The 17,481-nt window shown below is 43.9% G+C and overlaps 1 protein-coding gene across 1 annotated transcript; it reads left to right on the plus strand.

Annotated features, from left to right (window-relative positions):
- Positions 1-530: 530 nt before the first annotated feature.
- On the plus strand, positions 531-1,848 carry LOC115797527 (uncharacterized). Its single transcript, XM_030754120.1, has 5 exons — positions 531-573; positions 707-1,054; positions 1,142-1,252; positions 1,334-1,368; positions 1,735-1,848. The coding sequence occupies exons 1-5, from the start codon at positions 531-533 to the stop codon at positions 1,846-1,848; spliced, it is 651 nt and encodes a 216-aa protein (XP_030609980.1).
- Positions 1,849-17,481: the final 15,633 nt, after the last annotated feature.

Below are 17,481 nucleotides of genomic sequence, written 5' to 3' on the forward strand. Positions count from 1 at the left end.
GTGCCCTCAGTGTATAAAAACTGTTTCAATCTTAAATTTATTTAGATTATCCTCACTATTGTGCTAAAATCTCAAAGAACAACATTTAATTTCCAGATTAATTTCCAGTAAATTTGGGCCTCTGTGGAGTATCTAAAATGAATATGCCAAATACTAAAGAGTGACTAATTAGTGTAGTTAGTTAGTGTAGCAACTGGTGTCATAATTACATAAACCTTTATTTTTAAACATGGTGGATATTGAATAGTGTAGACAAAAAATATCTAATGCTGTATAAAATTATAGACAGTGACATATCTATTATAGACGTGTAAGCTTTTGCAGAAATCCAGATTATCTAAAATGCTGTCATACAAAATCATAACAATATTCTCTTTCTCTTACAGCTCTCAGTTTTCACCATTTTCCTAAAAGCACTGTCAGTCTGAGCAACTGAACTTACATATCAAAGAACAGCCCGACTCTTTAGGTAGAGATCACTTTCACTGGAGCTCAGTTCACTTACAAACATTGCAGTGATCGTACACACAATGGTGAACTTTGCCTTCATGCCAGTTTTACTCTGCATCTTCAGTAAGTACGCCTATCACTTTTTCTCAGTCCATTTTCGAGCCTTCGTTCTGTACAGTAATCCAGCCAAACTGAATCTTGCAGACACTTTATGAGCAGCATAATTGGATGTTTGAATCTGTGTTGTTTGTTTCAGGTTGGATCTCATCCTCTCTCACACAGTTTTACACTGTGGAGGTTCAGCCTGGTGAAGATGTCACACTGCGCTGCTCCAACCTTAGCAGTATGGTCTCTCACGTACACTGGTTCAAAATGACCAGCAGTCCCAGCGTCAGCTGCATCTCCTCTATGATAAGCCCAGTAAGGAATTTTTCTTTCTGTGATGATGGATTTCAAAATGGCAAATTTAGAATGACATCCAACACCTCTGTGGTATATCTCAAAATCAAACAAGTGGATCTATCAGACTCTGGACTGTATTTCTGTGGAGAGAAACTCAATAACAAGTCAGTAATTTCAAGTGGAACACATTTGAAGGTTTTAGGTAAGTGATGTTTCTGTTATTTCATATATATGTTGAGTAACTACCAGAACAGCCAGTAGACTATAAAAAGTTTTGTCTGTTTTGTAGAAGCATCTGATGCATTAACAAATCTGGCGAGTGTGATCCTCGGGGGTTTAACTGTTTTCCTTCTACTGGTCATCATGAGTCTGGCTGTCAAAATCAGGAGATTTCATACAGGTATTTATATGATTTCATTTAAATAACAGATACAAAAGTTTTCAGTTTATAGCTGATAGATGTGCTGTTTTTGTCATGTAGCTCAAGATGAGAGGCAGAATCCACAACACAATGAGGTAACCTGCTTTGATTTTGAGATTTCAATTTAAGATTAAGATTTTTTTAAGGGGGGGGGGGGGGGGGGGGGGCTTATATCTGTAGTTAAGATTGTGATTTTTTTTTTCTTTGTTTGTTTTTAGCCACGTCGAATGTGCACATTTTCAGAAACTAGAAGATGTTACTTTTAAAATGAAGTCATGTATTCATTTTGAAATTGTATTTTTTTTTTTCTGTCAGCAGCTTTTTTATTTGTTGCATGTTCCAAAAAGGTGAAAATTCAGTTGAAAGGGGCCCCTAAACCTTGATGGCTTTCTCCTGGTCAGTGTTAGCATATTAACATGTAATGCTTTGAGATTAGTGACTTTGAACATTTTCATTTACAGAATGTGGAATCTGATGCCATGAACTATGCAGCTCTGAGTTTTCATCCAAAAGAAAATTTCCGGAGGGCTGCACCACACAAAGAGTCACATGTGACATATGCTGCAACAAGATAGACTCACAAACCAAGAGACAGAGAAACAGCCCCTCCAAATGGAACTTGATCTGCTTATGGAGTTTGTGTTGGATCTGTATTTGGTGTATGGGTTATAGCCACATCAAGAAAATCAAGTGTTCTATTTTGATTCTTACTTGTCAGTCAAATTCTTTCTCACGCCGGCAGTTTTAAAGAAAGTTTTATCTGAGAGCAAGGTGATTGGTTGCTGATGGAAGAGGAGTTAGTGAGGACACCTAAAGAGAGACACAGATCACTTAATTAACAGAAAGAAACAGAAAACTGACGTTTGACAAGTGCTGCAACTTTTATGACAGTCCCAAATCCCGGCTACAATGCCCTTCCCAAAAGTTTCTGAATGGTCATGTGAATGCAGTTCAGACCGAATCCAAAGTACAATGATGTGTGATATTTTTCCTTGATTCAGAACAAACAAACCAACTAAAATTGTGGTAGTAACCTTATATTTTGTAAAACTCTATTTTGAACTGTATACACCAGGGGTCTCAAACTCCTGCTTCCGGCCCGCAAGTTGATGTCAAAAATATGATACAATTTGGCCCTTTAAGTTGCTTTTTTTTTTTTTAAAGTTTTGCTTTCCTCTCCAATTAAAACAACCATTTCTGTGTAATTTAAATCAAAGGTCCCCAGGTACCAGTCCGTAGGTCATTTTGCACCAGGTGAACTGAAAGAATAAATAACAATATTTCCGTGTTATTTATTGAGTCTGAATGACATTTTATTTTGAAAAATGGGTGGATTCTCCCGATTATATACATCTATGACTCCCTCTTGACGTGTCACGATGCTTGTCTCAGTCACATGATATGTCACAGCTAAAATTAAACTCACATTCTTCACTGCTTCCTGTGTCTGTTCAGGCCTTTACACACCGGAAACATGAATTTCGTGCTGATGTTAAAAATATTTTTCAGATTCACCTGTTCTTAATGCAGCCGTTCACACCTACCGCGTCAACTAGATTAGAAAAGAGCTATATAAGAACTAATCCATGTATCATTTATATTTAACAACACATAGCAATGAGGTGGACCCAGCCAAGTCAAGCAGAGAGGATATTACTCATGTTGGCACGATGTTACAAGGACACTTCTAATATAGTTTCATAAGAGCACACAGTGGATTCACTTTTGTTATTATATTTAGAAAAATATCACAGTTTTTATGCCAGACTACAAATTATTTTGTTGTATTTATCCGCAGAAAAGAAGAGTTTATTTGACTACACTGCTCTCTCGGCAACACTTTGTTTAACACATATTAATTGGCTCATTAATCGGCTCTGTCAGAGTGTTTGCCAACAGAGCAACATAGCCAAATGTAGTCTCTTCATTTAAATACAACCAAATAATTGATAGTCCAGCATAAAAAGTGTCAAATAAACATTTATAAAATAATTTTATATATATTTTTTTCTTTCTTGGTATCACAAACAGTGGCCCTTCACTGAGATGACAGAGCCAGCAGTGGCCCCCAGGTCCCTAGAGCAGTTTCACAAAAATCATAATTCAAAATCAATTTTTTCTTGTACTCAGACCTCAGAGCAGTTCACAAGCCACTTAACTTCAGCAACCTGGCAACCAAGGGTTTGAACAACAGGTTGGAGGGCTTCTAAGCTCACAGGCAGAGCTGTGTGCTTGACCGTAACACAAATATCCACGCTAACTAATATCACATGCAGTGTTTCCAGGTGTTATTTTCACAGCTGCTGACTCATATTTGAAACTTTGCCCACATTTAGAATAAATATCAATCATAATAACAGTTTAAATATTACATTTTATTTCTGTGGTGCCAAATCAAACCATTGCCTCAAGGCGCTTTATATTCATACAAAGGACTAAAGTCTCAACTGTTTGTTTCAGGGTGAGTCATTGTCTCAGTTACTGTATTTCATACTATGACAGTTCAGTGTGGTGAAGAAATGATACCGTGTGCTGCGACGCTTACAGTTCTCAGATAATCTGGTTCAAATTCTCTAGAAGCCTTTCGAGCCTGATTACCAGTTTGTAATGCATTGCAGAGTGAAATTGAAAGAAACATACAACTTACATTTTCAAAATGAAGCAAGTTGAATTCCCTCACTTTCATATCTGTAACTGTATATATTAAAGTTAATATGAAGTTATTGTCAACTATATATTTAATGGTTTAACGTGAGATATGTGGTTATTTTCTCTTGGTGTATTAAACTTTTATTTTGATTTGTTTTGCTGTCTTTCATCATTTTTTTGTTTAAAAGAAAGAATTACCTGACAATAGCTTGTCAGAACGCCAAACCTGATGAGTGCTGATAGAACACCTGTGAGATGGATTAGAGCAGAGACTGTGAGCCAGGCCTTCTCATCCAACATCAGTGTCTGACCTCACAAATGTGCTTCTGGAAGAATGGTCAGAAATTCCCATGAACACTCCTAAACCTTGTAGAAAGCCTTCCCAGAAGAGTTGAAGCTATTATAGCTGGTCCACATCATATTAAACCTTATGGATTACGCATGGGATGTTACTCAAGTTCTCACGTTTGTGAAGGCAGACGAGCGAATGTTTTTGGCAGTGTAGTTTCCAACTAGAACTTAATAATGACAGATTAGATAAAAACAAGTTCATTCTCCACCTCTGTCTGTGGCTCTGACTTACCTCCAATTAAAACTTTAAACAGGATCAAATGTACTTTTGTGGATTTATTGAGCTTATTTGGCCAAACAGCAGACTTTTCATTTCATATTCATCACCTGGCTCCAAAGGTAAGACATAAACACTGTTTCTCATATAGAAATAAACATAGTTTGTCTTCTTCTAAACATAAAGCTATTGCGCAGTCAGCCCTCATGTCATTCGTTCACTGAACTCTGTGTATCATAGTGTGCTGTGCTTTATCACAGGTGGCAAATCTTTCTCAGAATGAAAAGGTCAGATGAGGTTCTTTAAGAAACAGCCATCCAGTCTCATAACTACAATTCACAGTCCAGTCAGTGCCTGGTCTCAGGGTCTCTCCTCTAACCCTGGTTTCAGGTTCTCCAGTATGTTTTAGCAGTTCAGCCCAATGAAAGCACAAAAATGGTGGCCCTCTTTATACTTTTTATTGACCATCTGACAAACAGGTGTATCCAGATACACCAGACAGAGGAGTGGGGGTTACAGTTTCAGAGACAGACATAAAGAGGCAATGCTGTGTAACCTCTTAGTAACCAACGTGTCACCAGTGACGGGGTTAGGGTTAGGCTGACCTCTACCTGTTTTTACACCCAAATGGAATCTGATACCAGATGAACTGAGAGGCTAAAACGCATGTTAGAAAAATTATTATTTATTTATTTTATTAATTCCTTTATTTAACCAGGTAAAACCCCATTGAGATCCAGATCTCATTTGCAAGAGGAACATGGGCAGAAAATCTGCAACACAACAACCTGGTTACACAAAAGTAAAACAAGTTAAACCATATACACAAGTTTAAAACAAATTATAAAACCGTTTAAAAACAGTGACACAGATTAAATGACTCACGTTGCTTGTTTTTAAGAATTGCTTGAAATAAATCCAATGATTTAAAATGTGGTATCTTGAGTTCAGACTGGAGCTGATTCCATGCTATCAGAGCCATAACGCTGGATGCTTGCTTCGCTTTTTCTGTTCTAAGACGTGGAACTAGCAAAAGAAAGATATTGTTGGAGCGTAAAGAATGGGCAGTAGTAGATTGTTGTAAGAGAGATTTTAAAATAAGCTGGAGCCAAATCGAGTAGAGTTTTATAAATCAGGATCATCAAGTGATTGTATCTCCATACGCTCAAAGGAGGCCATTCAGCTTTTGCATACAGTTCACAATGATGTGTAAGATGTCTGCTGCCTGTTACAAACCTTAAAGCACAGTGATAGACAGTATTCAAGGACTGAAGACATTTGGTTGAAGCGTTCATATATAAAACATCTCCATCATCCAGAAGTGGTAAGAAGGTTGCTGATACCAATTTTCTTCTAGCTTGGAGAGAAAAACAGGATCCATTGCGATAATAAAACCCAATCGTGTTCTTCTTAAATTTGCTGTGTGCTTTTTAAAAGAAAGCTCTTTATCCAATATAAAACCAAGGTATTGGTAGTTAGGGACAAGCTCAATTTGTACACCTAAGCAATAGGGGAATCTCTGATAGTCTTCTGGAGTGCGAGAAGACCATTGCTTTCGTCTCATCCACATTCAGAACCATCTTCAGAGTACGTAAACGAGTTTGAACCACACTGAAAGCAGACTGTAAAAGCTCCATGGCACGCAAAAGTGAAGAAGAATAGCGATAGATTACCAAGTCATCTGCGTAAAAATGATTAAAAACATCTGACAAATTATCACACAAGTTATTCATATGAATAGAAAATAAACGTTTGCCAAGAACTGAGCCCTGTGGTACTCTATCTGTAATTGTAAGAAGAGCTGAAGTGGAGCCAGCCAATTGAACTCTCTGGGTTCTTGACAAGTAATCAGCCAACCACAAGGTAGCCTCATGTGAAAGCCCAATCCTGTACAAAAATTTTAATCAATAGCATATGATTTTCTGTGTTGAATGCCTTAGATAGAACAATAAACAAAGCAACGCGATGTTTTTTGCTATCAAGACCTTGGAAAAGATCATTAACAACCTTCAAAGTGGCAGTAACTGTGCTATGCTTTTTTCTAAAATCAGACTGAGCATTTTGTAGAATAGAACTTGTATCTAAAAAAATCTTTAATTGGTCTGCAACTAATTTTTCAAAAACTTTTGCCAAAATACATAATTTAGAAATTTAGAACTTCTGATGATTCCCCACCCTTAAATAGAGGCAATACAAAAGCTGATTTCCAGACCCTAGGAATTTTATTAGAGATTAGACTCAGGTTGAAGATGTGAGACAATGGCTCTGCTATAAACTCTGCAGCCCACTTCAGAAAAAAAGGATCCAGATTATCTGGCCCTGGTGATTTCATGGTGTCTATGTTTTTTCAACTCTTTGAGAACCTCAGCTGTACATATTGGAACAAAGTCAAAAATGGAAGGGTTACAATTATTATTCAAAAACAGCGTGTCAGTATTTACATTTGGGCCAACTGAATTTGAATCATCAAATAGAGAGCCAACAGAAATAAAATGTTCATACATACATGAATTACATGGAGTTCCCCTAATTTCTGAAATTTTTTCCTATTTAGCATGTGGCTAAACGCAGCCTTACCCTAACCCTGAGTGGTTTACTGGTGACTGGGTGGATGGTAAAAGGTTAGGCTCAAACTCTTTGATGCGTATGGTTCAGAGTATAAAACTAAGTCTCATTCTTTCATTTTCATCCACTCAGAAATTTTCATTCTGAGTTTGATCCATGAATCTGAGTGAATCGTTTGCTGTCGGTGGCAGGAAGCACTTTCTGCAGGTCAGAAAACATGCTCAGTGGTGACGACATCAGCAATGTCATCATAGTCTTCATTGCATCCCTGAGCGCTTTCAGACAGAGCCATTTGCATGCTGATGGCCAGTGAACGTCCTGTAGGTATAATGGGACAGACTTTAAATCTCTTTAGTTCTCTTTACAGTAGAGTAAAAAACAACAAAAAAAATGTTTTTTACTCAGCTGAGTCATAAAGGCGAGATTCCTACCTCTTTGGATACTTTTGTGGATCGACAGCATCAGGAAGGTGGAGACGACATACGGAATGATGACCATCAACTGGAAGAATGCCCGGGTCAGAGTAAAGGGAGGCAGGTAGGCAACGACTGGAAGAGGACAGACAGGCAGATAGACATGTAGGCAAACAGAAAGGCAAGCAGGCAGACAGGCATGTAGGCAGACAGAGAAGCAGGCAGAATGATAGACAGACAGGCAGGCATGTAGGCAGGCAGAGAGAAAAAGTACGTTCATTTGTGTTCTTGTTGGAGTCTCACTGATTGTTTTCACTTCCATTGACTCACCTGCAGAAACAGCCAGTGCAGACAGCAGCAGCACACACACACCTGCAACAGGAAGACAGAGGTGCAGACCGGAAATTCTCAGTTTCAAATATCTGGAATCTCCTTTTCAGGTTCTGTTTGGTCTTAACTTACAGTGTCCCCAGTGCATCTCTTTGATGATTTTTTTTGTTATTATTATTTTATGTCATTTTTATTGATCTGTAGTTGATTTTAAACTCAGCAGGAGATTCAAACTGGAAGGAATGACAGTAGCAGTATTCAGAGAGAGGACTGTCCTCAACATGGCAAATGGAAGCTTTCTGTAGACTTGAATGTTTTTTCATCGCCTCATACATGTAGTAGTTTATTTATAGCTTTGGATGCCAGACTCAGTGAATTGGAGACCTGGACCCACACCATTGAAAATAATCCTATAACTAGCAGGACCCCAGTAGTCGGTGCAGGCCAAAGTAGCTTAGCCCCAATTAGCTGTCCCCCAACAGCGGGGAAAGCAAGCCAGCTAGGTTGACTGTGAGGAGGAAGTGTATTCCCAAACAGAAGCCCCCAAAATACACCACCAACCCATTTATGTTGGAAATGTGAAGCTAGAGACCTGAGCAACCCTGGTTGACTGTGTTCCAGGAGCCTTAGCAGGTGACACAGAAGAAAATGATCGCAAAGAATAAGAATAGATTTGGTAAGATCATAATTCATGTCAGCAGTAATGACACCCAGTTTCACTTATCTGAGGTCACTAAAGTTAATATTGAATCAGTGTGTGACTTTACAAAAACAAGTTTTCTCTCATCCCCAATCAGACCAGGAGTGACATGTTTAGCTGCATGTTCTGCTTGAATTGCTGGCTGTGTGAGTGGTGTTCTCATGCTGCTTTTATCTGTGATCGTTTTCTCACATTTCTTCCTCTTCCTGGAACTCTGCTACCACTCCATTTATATCACATTCAACCACTGCATCAACATCTGGCTAAACAAAAGCGTGTCTGTGTAACTTACAGAAAATACCTCAATCGGTGAAGCCAAAAACATGCAGAGGTAAACACAGGTACCATGAAGTCTGTTCCTTACACCTTACACTCATGTGTGTGCACTGAGATGTTTTTTGAATAACTGGATGTAGATGACATGTTTCGTGATCAGGGTGAATCCTGAGCATAAGAACACATGCAGCTCACATCTGTCGCTGAGGTGTTTCTGTAGTATTTGACCCTAGAGTTTGACTTTCTGTGTAAATGTTTCTGTGACTCTGAGGTCACATATTGGCTAAAATTAGTTGCAAATTATCTCACAATTGTTTTGATTTGCATAAAAGTGCATTTTAAATCATTTTAAAAATATAAGAACTTGGATTTGTTCAGAAAACTCTCTTCAGTGTTTCCCTTTTGTTCATTTTATTAGCATTTCATTTTATTAGCAGTGCTGATAAATGTGCATAAATATGCAATCAAAAGAAGGTTATTTATAAAGTTAAAGTCATGTTTCTGGAATTTACGATCTGAATGAATAGCATAGATTAGCATTTGTTTGACTCACCGAGGAGCAGATACACCGACGGATTTTTCATGTTGTCTGGACCTCAACTGAAGCAACAGAGTGACGCCTTCAGCTTCACCATTTCCTTTTTAACACCACATAGTACAGGCAGGCAGGGGAGTGGACAGATAGGCAGGCACACAGACAGCCAATAATGCAGGCAGGCGGACAGACTGCTGTGCCCTGTTGTTTCCTCTTGCCCTGATTACCCATTGTGTATTTAAGCCCTCAGTTTTCATTTGTTCTTCGTCGCGTCGTTGACGTTATTGTGCCTGCGTGTTCCTCGTGTCTTCCCTTCGTCTCCCTTCCAAGGGTTTTGTATTTGGTTTTCCCCATCTAAATAAATATGCCACTCTCTGGAGTCCCTCGTGTTGGCCCTTCCTCGCCCGTTTCCTCCCCGGCCATGACAGAACAACGCAACCATACTAAAGACCCCGCAAGCTCCGGCCGCTACAACGGCACTCGTCTGGCGCTGGGGGGCCCAGCCTTTCCGAACAGTCCCCCTCATCGTCGTTCACCTGTCACTCCGCTCACTGGCCCCTCCCTTCCTCAGCAGTCGCCGCAACCACGGAGGACGAGATACAGGAGGAAGCGGAGAGATGTTTTCCTGGAGCCAGCGCCCGGAATGACTCCAGAGGAGTCATTTTTCCGATTCCTGGGCCACAGGGGTCCCTGGCCTCCCACCACTTCCGCGTCACCGCTGCCTGCTGCTGACGGAGGAGGACCAAGATCCCGGCAGCATCGGAGAGAATCGCCGCGGGAGCAGAGCGGTATAACGCCGCGGAGACAGTCACCCCAGCCTCAGGTTCACGCACAGCCCACCGCCTCCCCGGACCTCTCTTGGCTGCCAGATGACGTGGAGATTATTGATTCACCTCTGCTGGTGGACATCCTGGATGCTGAGAATTGTGCTTCCCACTCCAACAGAACGCGAAGGAAGCAGCGCACCCGGCATCGTCGCACTCCTCCCCAGCCACTCTCGCCTCAGTCAGCTGTAGCGCCAGCTCAGTCTCAGTCTCCCCAGTAAGCTGTAGCTGTAGCGCCTGCTCAGTCTCAGCCTTCCCAGTCAGCTGCAGCTGTAGCGCCTGCTCAGTCTCAGCCTTCCCAGTCAGCTGCAGCTCTCCCTAACTCTCAATCACAGTCTTCCCAGTCAGCTGCAGCTCTCCCTAGCTCTCAATCACAGTCTTCCCAGTCAGCTGTAGCTCCAGCTCAGTTGCAGACTTCCCAGTCAGCTGTAGCTCCAGCTCCCTTAGCTCCAGCTCCCCCTGCACCCGTACCTGTTCCGCAGGTCAGCAGCAGCTCCAGCAGCTCTCCCTCAGTCAGCTCTAGCTCCAGTCGCTCTCCCTCGCCTTCAGTCAGCTCTAGCTCCAGTCCCGGTTTCCGTCACTCCCCTTCGCCCTCAGTCAGCTCCAGTAGCTCTTCCTCGGTCCCCAGTGTCAGCTGTTTCAGTGCCCTCTCAGTCAGTTCCCACAGCTCCTGTCTTAGTTCCTTCGGTTTTGGTCCCAGTTCTCTCAGCTCCTGCTCCCTCTGTAGCTCCGGTAACGTCAGCTTGCCCAGTGTCGGCTCTCTCTAGCTCGCAGCCAGATCTCCCTAGCTCTCGGTCTGTTTCCACGCAGCCAGATCTCCCTAGCTCTCGGTCTGTTTCCACGCAGCCAGATCTCCCTAGCTCTCGGTATGTTTCCACGCAGCCAGATCTCCCTAGCTCTCGGTCTGTTTCCACGCAGCCAGATCTCCCTAGCTTTCGGTCTGTTTCCACGCAGTCTGCTCTCTCTAGCTCGCAGTCTGCTCTCTCTAGCTCGCAGCCTGCTTGCACGCAGCCAGTCGTCTCCCGGCCTGCTTGCACGCAGCCAGTCGTCTCCCGGCCTGCTTGTACGCAGCCGTCTTTTGACACACCCAAACTGTCCCCTGAGCAGCCCCTGCTGCCCAGGATGACGGCCACCCAGCCGGCACTCCGGCCCTCTACAGCATCTTGGCCTTCAGCAGTGCCGCTGCCCACACTCCCTCAGTCCTCAGAGTGTCCCGCTCTGTCCGAGCCGCCAGGGGGTCCCGCTCAGTCCGAGCGCTCCGAGGGTCCCGCTCAGTCCGAGCCGGTGGGGGTCTCCGCTCCGTCCGAGCGATCCACGCCAGAGGGTCTCGCTCAGTCCGAGCGGTCCGCGACGCCCGAGGGTCCAACACCAGAGGCCGGGGTCGCCCGTCTCTGCCGCCGCATGCCACGCGGCCGGCCTCCAGTGCCTGCTCCTCGTCGCCGCCGCCGCCTGCCACGCGGTCGTCCGCCCGAGGTCGCCCGTCTCCGCCACTGCATGCCAAGCGGCCGGCCTCCAGTGCCTGCTCCTCGTCGCCGCCGCCGCTGGGAGCGCGGTTGGCCTCCAGTGTCTTCTCCTCCACGTCGCCGCCGCTGCTGGGAGCGCGGTTGGCCTCCAGTGTCTTCTCCTCCTCGTCGCCGCCGCCGCTGGGAGCGCGGTCGGCCTCCAGTGTCTTCTCCTCATCGTCGCCGCCGCCACTGGGAGCGCGGTCGGCCTCCAGTGACTCCTCTTCGTCGTCGTCGCCGCTGGGAGCATGATCAGCCTCCAGTGCCTGCCCCACGTCGCCGCCGCCGCCGCTGGGAGCGCGGTCGGCCTCCCTCGTTGGGACTCTGCTTTGTGGCCCCTTGGCCTGTGCGGCCCCCTGAACTGTGTTTTCTGTTTTGGAACTTCCCCTGAACTGTGGACTGTTTTTTTTTTTTTTTTTTTTTTTTTTTTTTTTTTTTTCCCCTGCTGTTTTGTTTTGTTTTAGCTCCTGCTCTGTTCGTGGACTTTGACCCATGTGTTGGATTTTGGAGTTCCCCGGCCTTGTGCCGCCGCTTTTGTTTCATCCTGTTTTTGCTTCTCGTCCCCATGTTTTGTTCTTGTTTGGACTGTGTTGCCTCTGCTCTGCCTCATTTTGATGCCCCATGTTGGACTGTTTCCGGCCTTGTGCCATCGCCTTTTGTTCTGGTCCTGTGTTTTTGTTTTCTACCTGTACGGGTTTGATTTGTTTTGTTTACACCCTGTGATTTCTGTTTTGCTCCGTCTTTGTTGTTTTGGATTACAGGACTTTGTGCTGCGTTCTTTCTCTTCTCTGTTTCTCATTCATCTGCAGACCAGTCGATCATTTAGGGTTAGGATAAAGTTCAGGTGGTCACCTCCGCCAAGGAGGCTGTGTTTTTGGTAGTGTTTGCTTGCTTGTGTGTCATTCTGTCTATAAAGACATAGATGGAAAAGTTTTGAATGAATGTTGATAAACCTTTGTAGGGGTGTAGCATGGAGTCATGTTAACAATCTACTGAAATTTGGCTTCCAACCACCAAAATCTTACAGATCAACTTCATGATTTATTGGTCCAAAATGGACAGAAAGACTCAAAACTTAGAAACTATGATTCTTATAAATGTGGTGTGTATGGTCAATGTACAAAAAGCACCGTATAAAGATTTAAAATATCACATTTGACCTCTAACCTCACTTTGACATTTCACATCTGCTTTTATTTCAAGTTGACCCCAAAATGTGTTTTATGTTTAAAGAAAGTGTCACGAGAAAGAAAAAGAGCTGCCTAGTTAGGCAGAAATATAGTGCAATATAATATTATATAATAAGTTCCAATTATTTACAGATCAATACCTGTGATTGTCGGGTTTTTTTGCGGCTCTCTCCCCCTGTTGCTCTTACCAGGCGGAGGGGAGACTAATGGGAGCAAATGCACCTTGAGAAAAGCTCCACACTTCACAGAAACTCACTGGAGATGAGCAGGTTTCGTTTCCAGGATTTATTGAAGCACAAAGTTAAACAAAGTTCGAGATAGCAAAAAGTTAAACAAAATACAAGATAGCAAAAGTTAAACAAAATGCAAGAAAGCAAAAAGCCTCCCGAGAGTGAGTGCCTTGGTGCTGTTATAAGGTGGTAGAAAAGCAAAGAAATAAACGTCCAGAGTTTAACAGAATATAAAAACAGAAGCCCTCTCGGGAGTGAGAGCCTGCAGCCGCTGCAAACACGGGTGAGAGGAAGAGCAAAGAAGAGCGCTCCCTCCCAAGTTTGCCATGCCCTTATATAGCCCAATCTCACACCTCCTGCAGCTGTTATCAGGGGAGGGGACATATTAAGATGCTCTTTTAAGCAACAGTTCTATGAATTGATCTCAGGGGGGCTAGCAAAAACCCATCTTTCCCACGGTCCGAAGTCCAGGTGCGCCTCCTCCCCTCCCCTCGGGAGAAGCTGGGTCAAAAGTGCACTGGGTAAAAGGTGAAGCTCCTCACAAAGGTGGGGGCTAGCATTACTTAATGGAAAAATCCCAGGTTGCCTGCAGAGCAGGCCTTTTCCACCTACCTATGCAGTGCTCCAGTGTGTGAGTGACAATATAGGTGACAAATAATACATAATGTGACCATTAATTAGAGTGTGTGATTAATATATATATAACAATACATGATATAAAAATATTGATATAAAATACTGATGTCATCAAGATAAAAATACACGACATGATCCATGACGTGCTTCTACATGTTTGTATAGAAAACCAATACTGTTCCCTTAAAAGGAGATCCTGTTCAGAGAGTGGGCAGCGATAATTAGATTGTTTGCTTTGTACTTCCTAAATAGCTCAAATAAAAATATCCTGCACTCAAAACATACTTGACCTGCGAGGCTACTGAGGCAGTGTTAGTGGCAGAGGTGGCAGCAGCCTAGCCCTATTCCATCATAACTAAGGGATGGTTCAGGGTCACCTGAGCCTAGAAGTCTGATTGGGGTGATATGACACTATGAGGTCTTTGAGATAAGATGGGGCCTGATCATTCAAGACCTTGTATGTGAGGAGAACGATTTTAAATTCTATTCTAGATTTAACAGGGAGCCAATGAAGAGAAGCCAATATGGGAGAAATCTGCTCTCTCTTTAGTCCCTGTCAGTACTCTAGCTGCAGCATTTTGGATCAGCTGAAGGCTTTTCAGGGAGCTTTTAGGACAGCCTGATAATAATGAATTACAATAGGTCACCCTAGAAGTAATAAATGTATGAACTGTGAGCTGGGACACTTTTCCCCTATGTTGAGCCACTACAGCTGATCTTAAGTTCTCCCCACCTGCTGAATCCTACTGTAACCCCTGACATTTCAGAGCCTGTACTTTTTCACTTTTACTTGAGTAAAGAAGTTGAATAAGTACTTCAACTTTTACCAGAGTATTTTTTTAACTCAAATACATTTTGTACTTCTACTTAAGTACAACATGTCTGTACTTTTGCCATCTCTGGTTAGCTGGACAGACATTTGGACACAGTCAGAGCTGGGTAAGTCTCCTCACCAACCTTCTTAATCCACTTTCTACCTGTCAGGGTAAAACTCAGGATTCAGAAACTCAGAGCCTTTAAATGGAGAACTGGTCCAGACTTCTTTGAAATCACTGCTTAATTCTCTCAGCTTCAGCTGAAGACCTTTCACTTTTGTTGCTCTCCTCCAGTCACAGATCACCCCTGACACTCACCTCCATCCACTCCACCCTCCGCTCTCTCTCTTCTTCAATTCTCTTTGGGTGGTTGACTCTTCAGACGTTCAGCTGTAAACACAGTTCCCCTGTCTGCCAGTGTTTCAAAGCATCTCTCAGTTCATTTGTTGTTCACTTGTATAAAAACAGAACTTAAATCCTTCAGAAAAGCTAGATGAAGACAGCAGAGATAAAAGAAATAATCTGTTCTTCACTGTTCCTCTGTTTAAGAGCACAATGTATGCAGAAAGTGCAGTAAAAACTCAACCAAAGCAGATTTTTATTAAAATTGTGTTTGCGCAGAGACTGGATAGATGAATGAGCAGGAGCTGTTTTTAACTCACTGAGGAGCAGGGACACCGATGGAGCCTTCGTGTCGTCTGAGTAGGACTGGCCCAAGATGGCGCTGGTGAGGTCAGCAGCCGTCGTACCTGCTCCTACGCTTTGTTTGTATATATTAGGTTTAGCTCTAATTTTGGACTTTATAATTCCGCCTGCTCTGTGTTATATCACGTATGACAGACAGACTCTTTTTAATATCAGAATACAGCACTCTGGCTGTATTCTGACACCTTTTTCTCCCGACCCGACTTGGCCTCGGGAGATCCAGCGTTTCCAGTGGGCCAGCTCAAACAAAGGACGCGGAGCACCCAGTTCACGGACAAGGCCCCGAGGGAAAAGAGCCGGCGTAAGAGAGGCTGAGGCGCAGAGCGCACCAAACGCCACTGCCGAGCATCCTGTTGGCTAATGTCCAGTCACTGGATAACAAGCTGGACGAACTCAGGGCCAGGATACAGTTTCAGAGGGACATAAGGGACTGCAACATCATCTGTCTCACGGAGACATGGCTGACTCCCCTCATACCGGACCACGCCGTACAGCCGTCGGAGTTCTTCAGTGTTCATCGCACGGACAGAACGAGTGAGTCTGGAAAATCAAGAGGAGGAGGTGTGTGCCTAATGATTAATAACAACTGGTGTGACAGTAGGAATGTTGTCCCTCTGAAACAATCATGTTCACCTAACCTGGAGCTCCTAACCCTGAAATGCCGTCCCCACTACCTGCCCCGCGAGTTCACTTCGGTCATCTTCAGCGCCGTCTATATTCCACCTCAGGCGGACACAAACACTGCACTATCCGAGCTACATGAGGCTATTTCCACCTATCAGGCTAACCAGCGTGATGCGGCTCTCATCGTAGCCGGGGACTTTAACAGTGCAAACTTGAAAAAGGTGATACCGGAGTTGATTCAACACATCGACTGCCCCACCAGAGGAGAGAGGACCCTAGACCACTGCTATTCTCCATTCAAAGATGGCTACAAAGCAAAGCCTCTTCCGCCTTTTGGGAAGTCTGACCACACCTCTGTACTTCTCATGCCGAAATACAAACAACGGCGCAGGCAGGAACCCCCTGCTGTGAGAGAAGTGACACGGTGGTCTGATCAAACAGAGGCCGCTCTGCAGGGTGCGTTGGATTCAACCGACTGGGACATGTTTCGCAGCAGCGCGGGCGGAGACATCGAGGAGTTTACGGAAACTGTTGTGGGATTTATTGGGAAAGTTGTTGAAGACACTTCACTTAGGAGGACCATCAGGACTTTTCCCAACCAGAAGCCGTGGGTGGATAAATCTGTCCGCGACGCCCTGAGGTCCCGCACCGTTGCCTACAACTCCGGCCTCGCCTCTGGGAACATGGAGGACTACAAGGTTGCATCATACAACGTCCGCAGAGCGGTGAAAGAGGCTAAACATCGCTACGGCCGCAGACTGGAACAGCAACTACAGATGCAGCCACCGAAAATGGCCGGCCGATCCGTGACGCGACCTTGGCCGGTCCTTGGCCGATTCGTGGCCGAACCTTGGCCTAAACGCGATCCCCCGCTAATGACGTAGGAATTCCGGCCACTGGTGGGAACGCCCCTAAGCAGCATTTGGGGAAAATGGTGGTAATGTCTTGTTTATCCACCAGGAGGAGCAGTAATAGTGGAAGCGCATTCATTTACAGCCCGCTGTATACTGTACCAAGGATCCTCACATCATTGAACTGTAATTGTAAGCTGAACTGTCCATTAAAAACAATAGAAAGATGAGATTAAAGCGGTGATTATAGTGGAGCAGTGAGTATTGTCTGGAGGGACGGGCTGGGCTTGAAGTTCAGCCCGGGATCTCGGACAGGCTGTGAGCGCTGCACCGCCAGCGAAACTGGGTAAAAAAATAATTAAAATAATTCTGATCACCAGCCAGTTTGGCCTGGCAATGACCTGGGAAGCCTAATCCTCTCATCAGTGTCACTTTGTTCTTCCAAGTCTTCACAATGTTAAGCTTTTTGTTTGTTTATATTTTCCCTTTTATTTTATAATCAAAACTGCGACCAAAATGACTCCTTCTCAAACTAATAATACCGGCAGTCGTTATTGTATGCTGAGCTAGGGTTAGGGTTAGTAATTGCATAATAAGTGGATTAATATTTACTTCTTTGACTCTCCTCCACCTGCTTCATCAAACCTCAGCAGTAACATATATGAAGGCAGCAGCTGACACAGTAACAGTGAGCGCAGCGCACTGTGCAGTCTAAACTCTGCTCTGATTAATTATAGGAATGTACAGCGAGTCAATCAGGATTGTGAAACGACAGCTGCAGAGTCTCCATCATCA

Source organism: Archocentrus centrarchus, chromosome 18 (genome assembly GCF_007364275.1).
Source record: "Archocentrus centrarchus isolate MPI-CPG fArcCen1 chromosome 18, fArcCen1, whole genome shotgun sequence".
In the NCBI taxonomy this organism is placed as follows: Eukaryota; Metazoa; Chordata; class Actinopteri; order Cichliformes; family Cichlidae; genus Archocentrus; species Archocentrus centrarchus.

Coding starts and splice junctions, on each gene's coding strand:
- LOC115797527 (XM_030754120.1), top strand. CDS start 531: ATGGTGAACTTTGCCTTCATGCCAGTTTTACTCTGCATCTTCA. Junction 574..706: donor AGTTTTACTCTGCATCTTCA/GTAAGTACGCCT, acceptor TGTTTGTTTCAG/GTTGGATCTCATCCTCTCTC. Junction 1,369..1,734: donor AGAATCCACAACACAATGAG/GTAACCTGCTTT, acceptor TTTCATTTACAG/AATGTGGAATCTGATGCCAT.